The 14,201-nt window shown below is 39.2% G+C and overlaps 1 protein-coding gene across 2 annotated transcripts in view; it reads right to left on the bottom strand.

Annotated features, from left to right (window-relative positions):
- SDK1 (sidekick cell adhesion molecule 1) overlaps positions 1 to 14,201 on the bottom strand; it is a 396,340-nt gene that overhangs the window by 109,825 nt on the left and 272,314 nt on the right. For both annotated transcript variants that reach the window (XM_069870517.1, XM_069870518.1), the window contains exons 15-17: positions 10,625 to 10,772; positions 9,616 to 9,756; positions 5,931 to 6,112 (exon numbers count right to left, since the gene is read on the bottom strand). In XM_069870517.1, the coding sequence (XP_069726618.1) occupies positions 5,931 to 6,112; positions 9,616 to 9,756; positions 10,625 to 10,772 (471 nt within the window). The remainder of the gene's footprint in view (positions 1 to 5,930; positions 6,113 to 9,615; positions 9,757 to 10,624; positions 10,773 to 14,201) is intronic.

Raw genomic sequence — 14,201 nt, 5'->3', positions numbered from 1 at the left:
GTCTAAATCAGCTGAGCAACATCCTTTCCACACGTTCTTCTTCCTTCTGTTGAACTCCTACATTATAACTCTACTTATATGAGCTAGGTTGATTTTGTAACACAATTATTGTACAGAAAATCTACACATAACACGTGCTGCCCACTGACAGCCACACTTGAAGAAAAGCACAACTTGGGCAGTGGTAGGAAGAGTCTGTTTTCTCCCCAGAGCATCCGAAACACTCACTGGTTATCTGAGAGCTCATGGTACAACCACTCCCAGCAGGACACTCTCACTGCCTTTCTCATTTTCCTAAAACACGGGTTGGCATGCACATTGCTGCTTTCTTTCTGTGGGCATTATTTGCTTTAATAGAGGATCCCATGGATGTTGTACAATGAATAGCAAATGTCCAGTGATTCCAATAATGCACAATTCTTATTCTAAGGGTCTGATGAGTCTTTTGGCTATAATTCAAAATATTGCATATTTTTTTTAAGAGAGGAAAAAACCTGCATCAACAAGCTCCAAGCTTTCCTTTGCAGTCCGTACAGTCCCCAAAAAAGCCCAGGCAAGTACTTGAGGATGGGTTTACTGCAGTTTTAGAAATGTGCATAACCAAGTGCATTAGTTATTTCTTTTTAAAAGGGAAATATTTTTCTTCCATTAGGAGATAATTTCCTGAAACAATAATAAATCATCATAACACAGAAAGTACCTGCTACAAGAAGAAAAATGGTAAAAATTATGAATGGAAAACATAAAACCTTCAGAATGTTGGAAATCATGATTTATATTACAATTCCTCTTTAGACACCTTTATTGAAAAATCAACATCTGCATCTCAATGAATGCATTTACAAGAACATGCTTCATCTGATACGCGTATGCTTAATTATACTGCAGAATACATAACATAATACATTTTTAGATTTTTAATCAGTATAATATTGGCATTATAATCTCAAATCTACTTCAAAGTGTCAGTATAAAGTTCTACTTTTATGTCCTGATATTAAAGACTTCTTGAGTATCTGAACAGTTCTGCATTAAAAAACTAAGAAAGACAAAAGAGGGTGGTTTCACAGAAGCTAAATCAGAATCGACTTTCTGGTCACTTCAAAACTCAAATACTTTTTCAAGATCATGTTTAGTAACTTCCCAAAGCTGCAGCTATCTACAGAAAGGGTTTTCTAATGCAGTGGTAGGTATCTATCCTCTTTCTACAAGGTTCCTGTCAAGCGGTACAAAAGCTATCAATATCAAATAGGTATTTCAAGAGTAATCCCCAAGCACTTGTGTCCTCAGTTTTTAAACCCGTTCTTCACCATGTTTGCAAGTATTCCTAAACCATCTCTCCGTGGAGACCCATTTGGGAGCCATCTCAGATTTGCAGATCAAATTGGTCAGACAAAACCAACTGTTACTTTCTTCCCGATAAAGATCACGTGGTTGGAAATCTGTTAAGAGCTCAGCCCCCGGGACTGCAAGTTAACGCTCAGCATTCTAAGTAGAAAAGGTCATGGAAGCACTCTAGATAAAAGCCATTAAAAGGGTTTGTCTGATGAGATAATTGAGAGAAGAGAAGGCATTAAGGTTAAGCATGTGTACATGTAATTATTCTGTCTCTAGCTATGTGCAAATAGCATGTAAACCCTGCAGAGATTCTGACAGCTAGACTACTGGCCTTAAATATAGATCTTCAACAGAGGCTTGTAGAAGGCTCTTACTCCTCCAGAGCTCCTGACCGTTGAGGTGGCAGCTTCCTTTCCACATCTCAATAAGTTAGGCTCAGGAAACTGCAGATTTTACTTCTGTGTGAAGATCCCGTTGTTCTTTAATGCACTGGCTTGATGTGCTAAGCTGCATATTCCTGGTGGGAGCAGTGGGGAGCCTGCCGCAGAAGTGTGGAATTCCTCCTGTGGAGCCTATTCCACTATCCTCCCAGCTTAAATCCTTTGCTGGGCTATGAACTGCAGCAGGTAGATGCAAAAAGTGGTCTCTACAGTTCTACGCATGCCAATATTTGAAATTCAAGAGTATAAGAATCAGTGCTAACTGATGAGTTTTGCTTCTTGCAGATAGGAAATGCCTTTTTCCTTTCTTGCATTCCTCTCACAAGGGCAGGAATTTACCACTTTATTAAGTGCTGAGGCCCAGGGGCCTCACTGAGACAACTGCTAATTTCACAACCTTTGTGAAAATATATATATATAAAAAAAAGGGAGCAGTAGACAGCAATCACACCTAACAATGATTAAACTGTGAGATATAAAATCCAGCCACTACAATTCCAGCCCGGTTCTGCACTGGAGCAGCTGGGCCCAATATGGTCATCAATGCTTCAAGGTTGTTGGTTAGTTCCCCAAATCAAGTGAGTGGAGATCTTTAAAATGATTTTGCCAAGAAAAATGTCTTTTCACCGAGATAAAACGTAAGGCTTTAAAAGGACACCCCTTATTCGGAGATTCCTTTTCCAAGATTATTTCCTACATAGAATAGGAAGTTTTCATTTAACTGGGTTTTCTCCAGTCTTCTGTCTCAATCCTTTTAAATTTCTCTGACTCACCCTCTGCTGTCTGAGGAAGAAACCACTTTGGTTCTGGCTGAACAGACTCACCTTGCTTTCATCTTTCTCTCTGCACCATCAATACTCACTAGTCTGGTGACTCTCCCACTCTTTTATTCAGGAATGGCCTTTTGCTCAGACTTTCCTGGCCACTCAAGGAGTCCGTGCACAGAACAGAAGGGAAAATAAACCAATATCAAGCTACATGCCGAGATCTATGAACTTTAGGACATGAGACTGGCCTCTGAGCTATGCATTAGAAGAAAGATATAGCATCTAAAGTAAGACAAAGTGGGTTAGTGTCAATAGAAGGCATGTAATTAAAGTTACATTTCTGCTTATAAACTTTGCCTTGTCTAAATCTAAGGAGTGGTGGGAGTTTTTCAGAGAGAGAGAGAGAGGTTCAGAAGTATTCATGCTAATGAGATAAAAGGGACAGACAAAGTAAAGGATGGAATCTTCTGTTTCCTCAATCAACCTGCAGGAAAAGGTAAGCACGTCCAATAGTGCAGAGCACAGACAACGTTGTCACCATCCAGAAAGATGTTTCTACTTCTCACAAAGCTGCTCTTGTATGAAAAGGCACTGGGAAAATTCATTTTTTTCACGTGCAATGAAAAGTCCTGCACCTGCAGGACACTGTTTAAATAAGGAAAAATTGCCCTATGCAGAAGGTTGGCACAAATCCCTGTGAAAAGTAACATCAAAGTAAGGAACAGCTGGAGAAACTCTGATGAAGAAAGACCTATATATACAGAGCATCAAAGGATTAGGCTGAATATCACTCTGAAAAGACTTTCAAGATTTAGAGACAGTCAAACTGTCTGACCCCAGTGCTAGGATGTTCAGTGCTTTGCCAGTAAGTCTTTCTGACATTTTATCTAACTGACATTATGCGCCAGCTTCTCTACAAATTCCGATCTTTCAGCATCTTGTGAGTTTGGCTATATTCTAGATGGTGGTGATTTTCAAAGATCTTGGAGTAGCTGATTAGTTATCAGTGGCTAGAGCAATGCCAGAGGACTAATAAGGGATTAATAGACTAGGTTCTGGTATAAATTTACAGCTTTTATGGCCAGTCAATATTCCCCATGACAAAGATGCCAATATGCTGATGTGCTCCTGCCAATGGGTTGATGTGCTCCCAGTGTTCATTTCCTGCCAGGCTTTGACTCACAGCACACTTGATTAATATGAGGTATTTCAGGTATTTTTCATCTGCAGGCAGACAGACAGGTTCTTGCCAGCATAGCTCACATCATTTAATGCGTGTCAGAACAGAGGCAGCGGCAGTGGTGGTAGTAGAAGAGGGGGATAGATGGGAGTGTGTGTCTTTGACATTTATCTCTGCTCATATTAAAATCAGAATATGATTTACAAGGCAGTTTTCCACATGGCTTTTTCTTACTTCTGCTGGTTTGGTTTAGGAAGGACGTTCCAGAGCAAGAAACAGCCATTGTCTTTTTCTGTTATTTCCCAATTACTAGAAAGACAAAGGAGCAGAGATTTGGACAGTAGTGCACTACATATGGAGTCTTGATATCAATCCAGTTTCAAATGATCGCAATACCAACTAGCCTCCCTTTTCAACTGTAAATGTAAAAAGGCTTCAAACTCTTTTTAGAATACACCACGTGCCTCTGGTGATTTGCACAGAAACCCAGCAAGTCATTCATTAGGACACAGCAGCATCTATGAAGTAATTTACTGCTATTATTAAATACTGATATAAAACAAATAGGAAATATCCAGGTTTTCTTCTATGCCTACCCACCATTGAGCATTTAGGAACTACATAAAGACAAACAGGCCATTACAGGAGTCCTGCAGTCTAAACACTTCTCGTTAATATGAATGCAGGACTGACTAAACTTAATTTATATCCTTATAAATGACAAAAGACAGCCAATCAATAAAGGATGATAATAACAGCACATAATATCAAGGGAAATTAGAGTCAGTTGCAGGGTTTAAGAAAAAGAGTGCGAAGTCCAAACTTAAGTCTTGACAGATGGAAGGTTAAGGTGTTATGATAGCTTAAAATGTGCAAATAAACAGAGTAATGAATTACAAGCATATTTACAAAAGAGATTAAAATTCTGTGTGCAAACCAATTCTCAGCTGAGATCTGGTCTTTAGAGGGATGCAAAACACTAATCCTGGCTGCAAGGAGAAGACTTTAAGAAAAACATTTCAAGGTCTGCTATAAATACTTCTAGAAAGATGTTGAGTGTGTCTAGACTCCTCTAAAATGTGAGACTTTACATGCCTAAGACACAATATGGATAGCTTCCTTTTTTAATTATTGTTGTGGTTAATTAGGGTTGCATATGAATAATCTTTTCTTAAAGATCTCCCTACACCTGAAACTATACCTAACCATATTATAATGTACTCCTAGTAACAATTAACAAACAACTAAATATTCTTCACTGGTTGTAAATTAACTGATATACTATAAAACTGTATGTTTTAAAAATATTTTAATTGTTTTATAACCAATAAAGTAGAGACCATGTATTGTCCAGTGCTCAGAATCCAGCACAATCTTGCAATTATGGGAATATATGAAAGCTTTAAGGGCCTGGTACTTAATTTTCCTACAGATTTTTATACCAATCTAGAGGTGTAAACATGCCTTACACTGGTTGTAAAAAGTAATTACATATCCTTTTGTTGATGTAATTTATACTGTTCTTAAAGCACTTACCAGAAAGGTGTGGAAGAGCTGTAGAATAAAAATAAGGGCTTTAAAGATCATTTTATCTTCCTCTTTGCAAATGTCTGCACCATTCCTGAAAGGCTACAAAACACACTTTCTCCACAGGCTGTATTTCTCTCCCTAGCGTTCCTTCCACAATTTATTTTATATTTATAAAACAAGGTATTCGGTGATTATGAGAATTAATGCAGCTGGTTTATTTGGCTTTTGTCTCCAATACTGCATATGTGGTATATCAGCTGCCACATTCTCTCTACCTTTCCTAGCAGAGTAACCTCTGCCCCTGCCTATCATGTGTCCTATAAATCTACTCCATGGGACACCAGCTCTTTTCAGCAGTTCTATTTATTACTTATGCTGTGGCTGACTCTGACCTATAAGTGTGGTAATACGTCATCACGAGAGGCAACAAAAATAGATAATTTTTAAATTCACTCACACCTGTTTCTACACCAGAGACGGTAGCAGAGTCTCATCTTGTCTCTACTTAGGCATTTGAAATTTGCATTTCCTACCCCAAGCTCTCTATCAAATTTGACTGAATGGACCATTCATTTTACAAGATGTTATGTGGTAATACCAGAGAGTGCATCTCCTCCTTAGGAGACTGTGCTATAAACTGCTGCTATAAAGGGTATATTGATCTGATTTGCTCACCTCCCTGTAAAGTATACTCTGTCACAGGTCTGCTGAATGCTCCCAGCCCTGCTCCATTGTAAGATGCCACCTGGATTTCATACTGGGTCCAAATGATCAAGTCTTTCACTAAGCAGTAGTTAATTTCTGCACTGGTGATGTTCTTATACTGGTATTCTCCAGGGAGGCCGGCCAGGCGATACCTACCAAATGGGAAGAAGAGTTTGATAGTTAATTAGATGGTATCAATTATAGCAAATATCCTGACTAGCAAACCAGCTTTCTTTGTGAACAGGCAATATGCAAACATTTACAGCAGAATTATACAAAGAATAATGAAAAAATAATCAGAAAGAACAGAATAACTCCTGATAAGACCATATCGTGTTTGACTGCTATAGTATTTATAATCTGATCTCACCAAGACTACATGCTCAAGGCTAAACAAAAAGGGTATTTTATCCTTTTTTATGGTCATGGAAAAATTACAGCTTTTTAAATGTGTCTTGTCTAGTAAAAGCTGTGATTTAGTACAAAAAAAAAGCCCAGATGTGATTTTTATCAGGGTGCTGCTGTAAATCAGCTTGAAAAACGTTGTTTTCCTCCTCCTCTGAAATCTGAAAAGGAAGAACTCAGAGGGCTCTGGCCTTCTAGAATCTCAGGCACCACCACCTCTGGTTTCCATCAGGATTTACTTCACCATGTGATATGGGTGGAAAATGTTTGAGACTTGAGGATTAGTTAAGCATTGGAATTCCAGGAAAAGGGCTGTAACAAATACGGCTGAGTGGTGAACACCCTGATGAACTTTCTGCTTGGACATGGGAAACTGAAACACTCAACATATTTTCCTGTGTAAACCCTTTACTGCAGAAAACAGAGCTCCTTTGATGTGTCTCTTTAGGGCAGTAAACAACGAGGAACTGAATTATAGAAAACAAACAAACCTTGCAAATCAGTAAAAGTGAATAATACCCTTTGTCTTCCATCCTTTAGGAAAAGGATGGTTGCTTACAATATGTTAATTCACAAAAAAGCAGAAAACCACAGACCAAGTAAGGGACATAAGGCATTACCGTTCCATGAAAAACAGAAACATGGAAACATTTGTATTTTTATTCACTACACAGCTTTTATGCACTCTCATTCATCTCTTGCTTCACAGTAATCGCCAAAAGATTATTGACACAGAACAATTTCATTGACATTTTACAGTTCAATTTTAAATTCATCTAAGTTAAATTGGTGCAATTTCTATGACTAGACAACTTCTTCATCTGTTTCAGCCACAGATTTTGTTCTAAAGTCTTCTTATAAAAAGATCAGCTCTTAATCATTGACAACCCCACTATTTTCTGCTGAAGAGCTGCTTGCCTGACCATATTTTGGCACACTTAATATTTGTAATGCTACATTGGTGTAGTTCCATTCATGAAATACAAATGGAAACACAGAAATACCAGCCCTCAGCCGAGTTTATTGAATGTCTTCATCTTTTTCTTCTTCACGCAATATCTACCTTTTCCTTCCTTTTGTTTCCTGTGAAGGATGTACTCTTCTTGGCAAAGTAAATTCTTTGTACAGCGATGTTCTGTCTCACACCAAACAGCCAAGGTGTAGAGTGCTCCTGTGATTTAATCTATTATGCTGTTAGCATGGCAGCCCTATAAATGCAATACTGCTGGTGATAAAAAGGGCAGAGGAAGGAGGCCAGTTCAGAAATGTCATGTCTTCATGATTTTTCTCACCATGGACTTTGATGCATACTCCATGTGACTTGTGCAGTGCACCTTCACTTTTAAAGATCAGGTGTTCCATCAGCTTAGTATCTTGCATGTCTTGAGCACTGGGTCTCTGGGATGCACCGTGCTTTTCATTTTGTTATATCCTAATTCTATAGAAAACAGCGCAGGAAGACTTTTCTTCAGTGCACAGTGCTGTGACTACAAAATTTGACTTGGAAGAACAGCCTAGGATAGCTTTGCATTTATACAAATATTTTAAATTCCTGTCAAATAACTGGCTTCTCTGCTCTGTAGTCAAGACAAAGCAAGTAGACATCAAACAGATTGTGCATAATGAATATGATCATTCTCTATTTAAATGGGAAGAGATGTTACAGTAAGGACAGGGATCGATTATGCTGATAGATGTAGAAAATATTTATGTTAAATATTATTGAAAGCACTATATGTAGAAAACAGAACTGGCTGCCAGAAGTAGGAGGCTATGGAATTGCTTTCTCAAAGGACTTTATGCTGAGACTGGGTAAGACATTGAGAATAGATAAGGACATAACCTTATTAAAATAGACTGGTTTGAACAACTGCCACAAGCAACACCTGTACCCAAGTCTCATCGCAACATCCTAGCTACAGATAGAAGTCAAACAACCTTTTTGCTCCTGTTACTGATGGCTGGCACAGCTTCCAAACTGAGGCCAGCTCTTAAAACCACCAGCACTTGCACAAGTCGTTTACCACTGAAACAGGCTCTAAGCAGGTAACAGGGAGCTTAACAGACTTCAACTCTGCCTGCAGAGAGAAGGAACTTTCCAGCACTATTTTGAGAGCTCATCAATGCTTTTAACATCACAAAAGCATTTCTATCCATGCCAGCAAAAGCAGGAACACAGCATGAACAGGATGTTGGCATTTAAGCTGTAGCATTTAGTTATCTTCTAGCAGGTCTGGAGGACACTGTATTAAAAATGTCAGCAGAGGCCATAACCATCACTTGGAATATGTCAGTGGTGGTGCGATGCTTGGGAGTTTCCCACAAAAACTCCAATTTAGATAATGTCTCCTTTACTAAAGGTGCAGCCCTAGCTGGCTGTTAGCACTCAGAATACGCAGGATGCCAAATGAGCCACTAAGCTGCAGCTAAATAGAGCAGGAGTGAATAACCAAGTCCCAAAAAATTACAAAAGGGAAATGCTCTGCAAAGTCTCTCCGTGTGGCAACGTCCTTTCCAACACTATAAATCCTGCGTAAGCAGAAAGACTGAATGTATTCAGTTACCTGCTTAAATCTGTTTCTCATTGATAAATATGGATGGGGCTGAAAGAATCTTACGCGATTGACTGATTTCTCAAAAACAAATCAAGGTCTGCTATGAAGCACCTGACCCATCATTCCCTCTCTCCGTTTTGTTTAGCACAAACTTGAAGTTTATCAGTTCTATTCTTGCTCTTCCACAGTGCTGGAAGCACTCAACAGCATGGCCCTGTTGAGTCTTTGCTAAACTTAATTAACCTTTTTAGCAGGAAGTCGAGTTTGTATTAAGCAAATACACACCTGCAATGCGCAGGCTACACTGTACCAACTTCCCATGTGAACACTTGGAGTGCCTAGTGCTTCACTTCACTTTGAAAATGGAAAAAAAACTATCTGGATGTTGAGAATGTCCATAGGGAGTGAGTCCACCTAGGCAGCCCATTCGGAGTAGCTGACAGACACCCCAGAGCTTACTCAGTCTCCAGGATAGGCAGGCTAGAATTCAAGCACCTGCACTCTTGTGGCCACTTGAACAGAGCTGTTTTCTCATCTGCAAGAAACCAGGGCAGTCACAGCATCTGTGAATAATAACTAATATATTTAATGGAATTAGAAACAGTTTTTAATACATCCTTAAGTCACACCAGGCTGAATTCCTTCATACGCACACAGATCTATCTCCGGACGTCCTAGGCTAGGAAACTACTTACCTTAGGATGTACCCATGAAGAACTCCATTATGTTCACTCTCAGGAGGAGGTTGCCACTGGACCATGATAGACTGATTGGTGCGCCCACTGGCCACTATGTTTTTAGGTGGGGCACTGGGGGGCTCCTCAGGTAGCATCAACCTGAGTATGAAAGAATGTGATGGAGGTGGGTGTTGAAATAAATGATAGATAACATTTCTGTTTCATGTATCCACTCCATGTGAACCAGTTTCTTTTATCAAAGTCTGATGACTGAGAAAGAAATATAACGCTGATCAAACTGCTGAAGACATGCATGAAATAGTTACAACAAATCAACATAATAGGAAATCAGTTAAGCAAGCAACAAGACAGACAGCTGAGGTAACCTTATTCTCTCTGAATCACCCAGGCTGCTACAACTCTTTAAAAAGATTACAAGCCTGAATGAGTTAGAGCTCAGGTCCAGTGTCTGTGACTCCTTCCAAATTGTTTCTTTCAGCTCTTTCAATATTTTTCATATCAAACTCCCACATTTTGAAAAAGCCATTTAGAGTTCAGCTGTTCTGCAATTCAAGCTCACAGCAAGCTTTGGTTCACAGAAGAAGGGGGATGCATTTGAAACTAAATTTGATGAAGCCATCCTTCTATGTCGCATCTGGGTGAATTCCAGAAGTGACATTGCAATGATTGGGTAAATGCTGTACTCCTTCGCAGACTAACTGCTATGGCTTAACACAAGAGCAAAAAATATTTCCAAGATTCTGCTCAACTAATACTCTGGGAACATAAGGGCACTTCTTCCATTGAGTGCTGATACCCTGCATTGCCTAACTGCCATTATCACCAATTACCGACAGCTGCAGAGCTCTTTCCAGAGGCCTGGGTGATGCTAACTGCTCCGTTACCCAATTATTGTGCAAAAAGTAACTTTATTTTCTTCATCCACAAACAATCAGCATTTTTTTCTCCAAGTAATTCTACGTTATTGTACCACTAGGACACAGGAATTTATTTATTTTTACTGTACCTGCTGGTCTCAGAGCTGTACTGCCCCTTTCCCACCTGGTTAACTGCACACACCCTGAACTGGTAGGTTCGGGCTGGAGTTAGTCCACTCACAGTGACACCGGTCATCTTCGGGTCAAGATTTGATAGGTGAACCTTCCAGGGAGAATCTGTTGGAATAATTCACATGTGAAAAAGATGGAAACGCTTGTTAAAAGCCCAGCAGAAGTGACAAAGCCCCTCTGACTGCTCAAAACTCTTTGTGCTTGTTTTCCTCAAGAGGAACTTTGGGAAGAACTTTCATTTCAGCAGAAGAAGCCTTCCTGTCAGCCCACACGGTTATGCAGATTGCACATTTGTCTACTGGAAAGTGATGCTGCACATGCCATGGCATAATAAATAAAAACTATATTCATTAACATTTTAATAAAAGAGGAAACAAGCATGATAAAGACAGATGGGCTGTGTATTTCACAACCCATCTGTTTGGCAGGCCATTACAACACCACACCCATGAGTGGCTCTGGTGGAAGGACTCTAATGAAATTCAGTCAGTTTGGAATATCTTCCTACCCAGCTTGCAAGCAGGTGTAGAAGCGTGACTCCCTCTGCCAAATCAGCCCTTTGTTGTAAGACCTGAGAAAGCTTCTGCTGCAAATTCTAAATGTCTGCATTTTTTTTTTTCTTGAGATGCTATATGGCATTCGGTCTAATCATTTCCTGGGAAGATTCCCTGGTATAAACAGCCCTGGCAGTACCATAAAAGCCCTTGCTGTCCTTCCCCATACTTGACACACTGAGCCCAAATTACATTTTCAAGTTTTTAATGAGGTCAGAAATTAAGTATGTTGAAAATTAAATATATTGACTTTTTTTTCGTCCTAGCCTTGTGTCACTATTCTCCCTGAAGTCATGAGTGAAATAGTCAGGGAGAAGTGACATTTGGTCTGTGTTGCAACAGTACGGCAACGGAATCAGCCAATTTAAAGATTTGTTCAGTTTTTAAATAATACCAGCTGTTTTCATGCTCCCTGCTCAAAATTACTAACACTTCTGGAAATTGCTGAGGAGCTAGCCGTAGATCTTGGCAACGTATCTCATCAGAAGTGCATTGCAGCTCCTGGCAGGTCACCTAGATGACTGCCTGAAAATGAAGATGTGATGTCCCAAATGTGGAAGGCTGCTAAACTTCACACCAAGACATAAACCACTAATTTAGTGCTTTTCTGGCAGACTCCTTAGCAAGTTTAAGTCCTGTGAGATGTGATGCCAGTTGGGCTACAAACATGGCATCTTCAAAATTATTCAAAATACATTTATTCCAGTAAAGGCTTTCTGAGAACAAAGACTTTTTAACAGCAAAGATGATATGGCACAATACTGAGTGTGGTGGAGACGGGCATTTGCACAGCACTCAAGTTCCATCCTTGCCAGTTGATAATGATTTATCAACAGTCACTTCAGCTGCAAGATACTGATGGCGATTCATCCTAGCTGAATATTGAATTTCTTTTAGAAAGACCTCAAAGGAAGCACACCTATGCTATCTAGAGAAGCATTGGTTAGGAGTTTTTTGCACCCTAGTTCCTTCAGAATTGTATCAAGCTTCCCTTGAGACTTCAAAACAACTGTTCATCTTGTTACAGCCAGAGTGCACAATAACAAATCAAGGTAAGCAAAGTTAAGGTATGGCTGACTTAGTCCATCGCCTGAAGCAGCTTCCTGAGGAAAATGGAAGAGCAGATACCAAGGAGAGAGTGAAATACCCTTGTATGAGCTACTTGAGTAGTGGTCCATTTCCTAGAGCATTTCATTTGTTTACTGCTAGTGTAAACACCACCTGAGAGTGCTTAACCCAAGCAGCTCAATGTAGTGAGCAGTTTGATTCAACAACAGGGCCTATTAATCTCTTCAGCACCTTGGGGCTTTGCTCTGTTTATATGCTGCATCTGTAGAATACTTTATTTATTCTTTTTCCTCTCCTGGTGGAAGATAAAAGATCTGGCAGGAAGAGAGATTAAACTGAAAACTAATATAAACGAAGCCTATTCATCTCCTGGGCACCCTGATTCGTAAAGGAAAGTGGTTTGGGGAGGATTTGTTCACTCATGGAGCAGTGGATACAGTGAGTGTGCACAGTATCTTTAAAATTTAAATGTCAAGTCTTTTTTTTTTTTTGACAATCAATAAAACTGAATATTTTGAAAGGCTGTTCTCAATCCTTAGATACACAACAAACCCCAGCATTGTGCAGAAGCTTGTTTTACCACAGAGAAAAGCAATTCTGACATCAGAAACATGCCATAAAATTTTCAGCACCGACTTCTTTCTCCTCCAGGGACGACTGTCATTTGCCTGTCCCAGGAAGCCTGGAGAAGCTCCATGGTGACAAAAGACTTGCCAGGTCAAACTATTAAATAAGTCTCTGTTAGATTGAACAGACTGTGCTAATCCTTCATTTAACTTAAGCTGCCCAGAATGCACTCTGGGCTTTGCTTGCCTGCTCTTCCGCTGTAATTGCTACTGTCTGAAAAATTTCTGTGTTTAGCTGTCTATCGTCTTAAGGATATTGGGTATTTTGAATTAACTCGGATTGCCTCTCCAAGTGAATTTACTGGAAACAAAGACTCTCACAGGCTACTCTCTAGTTTACAATGTGATTTGGGGGGTTTTAGAAATTACTCTTGTTCTGTCAAGAATTTTTGGATGCACTTGTCTCAAGTTTAATGACAACGGTGACTCACCAAGAAACATTTCTTCTGTATGTCCCTGCTTACCTTACATCCTTGCAAACTAGCAAAAAATAATTCCCAATTCTATGTTACAGATTAGATCTATTAAAAAAGCTGGTTTTTGCAGTTTTGGAGGACATTTCCATCTCCTTCCTTCTCCGGGGGGTGGTTTTGCATAGATGACAGTATTGGATTTGGCTGCAGTGCTGGAGTTTACTGAATTAATCTTTCAAATCTTCATAACAATATGATATTGCAATAAGTTAAAATAAAAATGAAATGGCTCATCTGTTGCTTGGTAGATCTTCAACAGGGTCTACCAATGACCTGAGAAAAAGTATCTTTTAACACTATCATATACAGATCTGAGTCACATTTATAATGTATAATATAGTTTTATTCTGATTTCTGCAAAGATTCAATGTGTTCAATTTATAACATTTGAATGTTACTACCAAATTCAGGATGATAATTCATTGGCTTAAAGTTAAGCATGTGTATATGCTATTCAGAGGAGCTTTTATTATCTCCTCATTGGCACAACGTGATGAATCTCAGTTATAACATTGCATCACAGTGCACAGATATCCCAGAATACAACAAAGCAAAACCAGGCTTTTATTTTAAGTACACTGAGCAGAATTCTTGAAGTATTAATTCATTTCTTCTGTTAAAAGTCTATTCAGAATCATTTTCTATTAATCCCAGAAATCTCAACCTCTTAGGGTTAAAATAAGCGCATCCTCTTCTAGCTCCATGAGGATACTTCATTGGGATTCTTAGGTATTTCGCAACAGGGGCTAAATAAGTCCTGAAACATCCAAAAATTATATTACTGCAAATGACAGCAATGTATGGTACTATTTA

This window comes from Phaenicophaeus curvirostris, chromosome 16 (genome assembly GCF_032191515.1).
Source record: "Phaenicophaeus curvirostris isolate KB17595 chromosome 16, BPBGC_Pcur_1.0, whole genome shotgun sequence".
Taxonomy (NCBI): domain Eukaryota; kingdom Metazoa; phylum Chordata; class Aves; order Cuculiformes; family Cuculidae; genus Phaenicophaeus; species Phaenicophaeus curvirostris.
The sequence above is the reverse complement of the archived record's forward strand: the minus strand, read 5'-3'. Positions and strand labels throughout refer to the sequence as shown.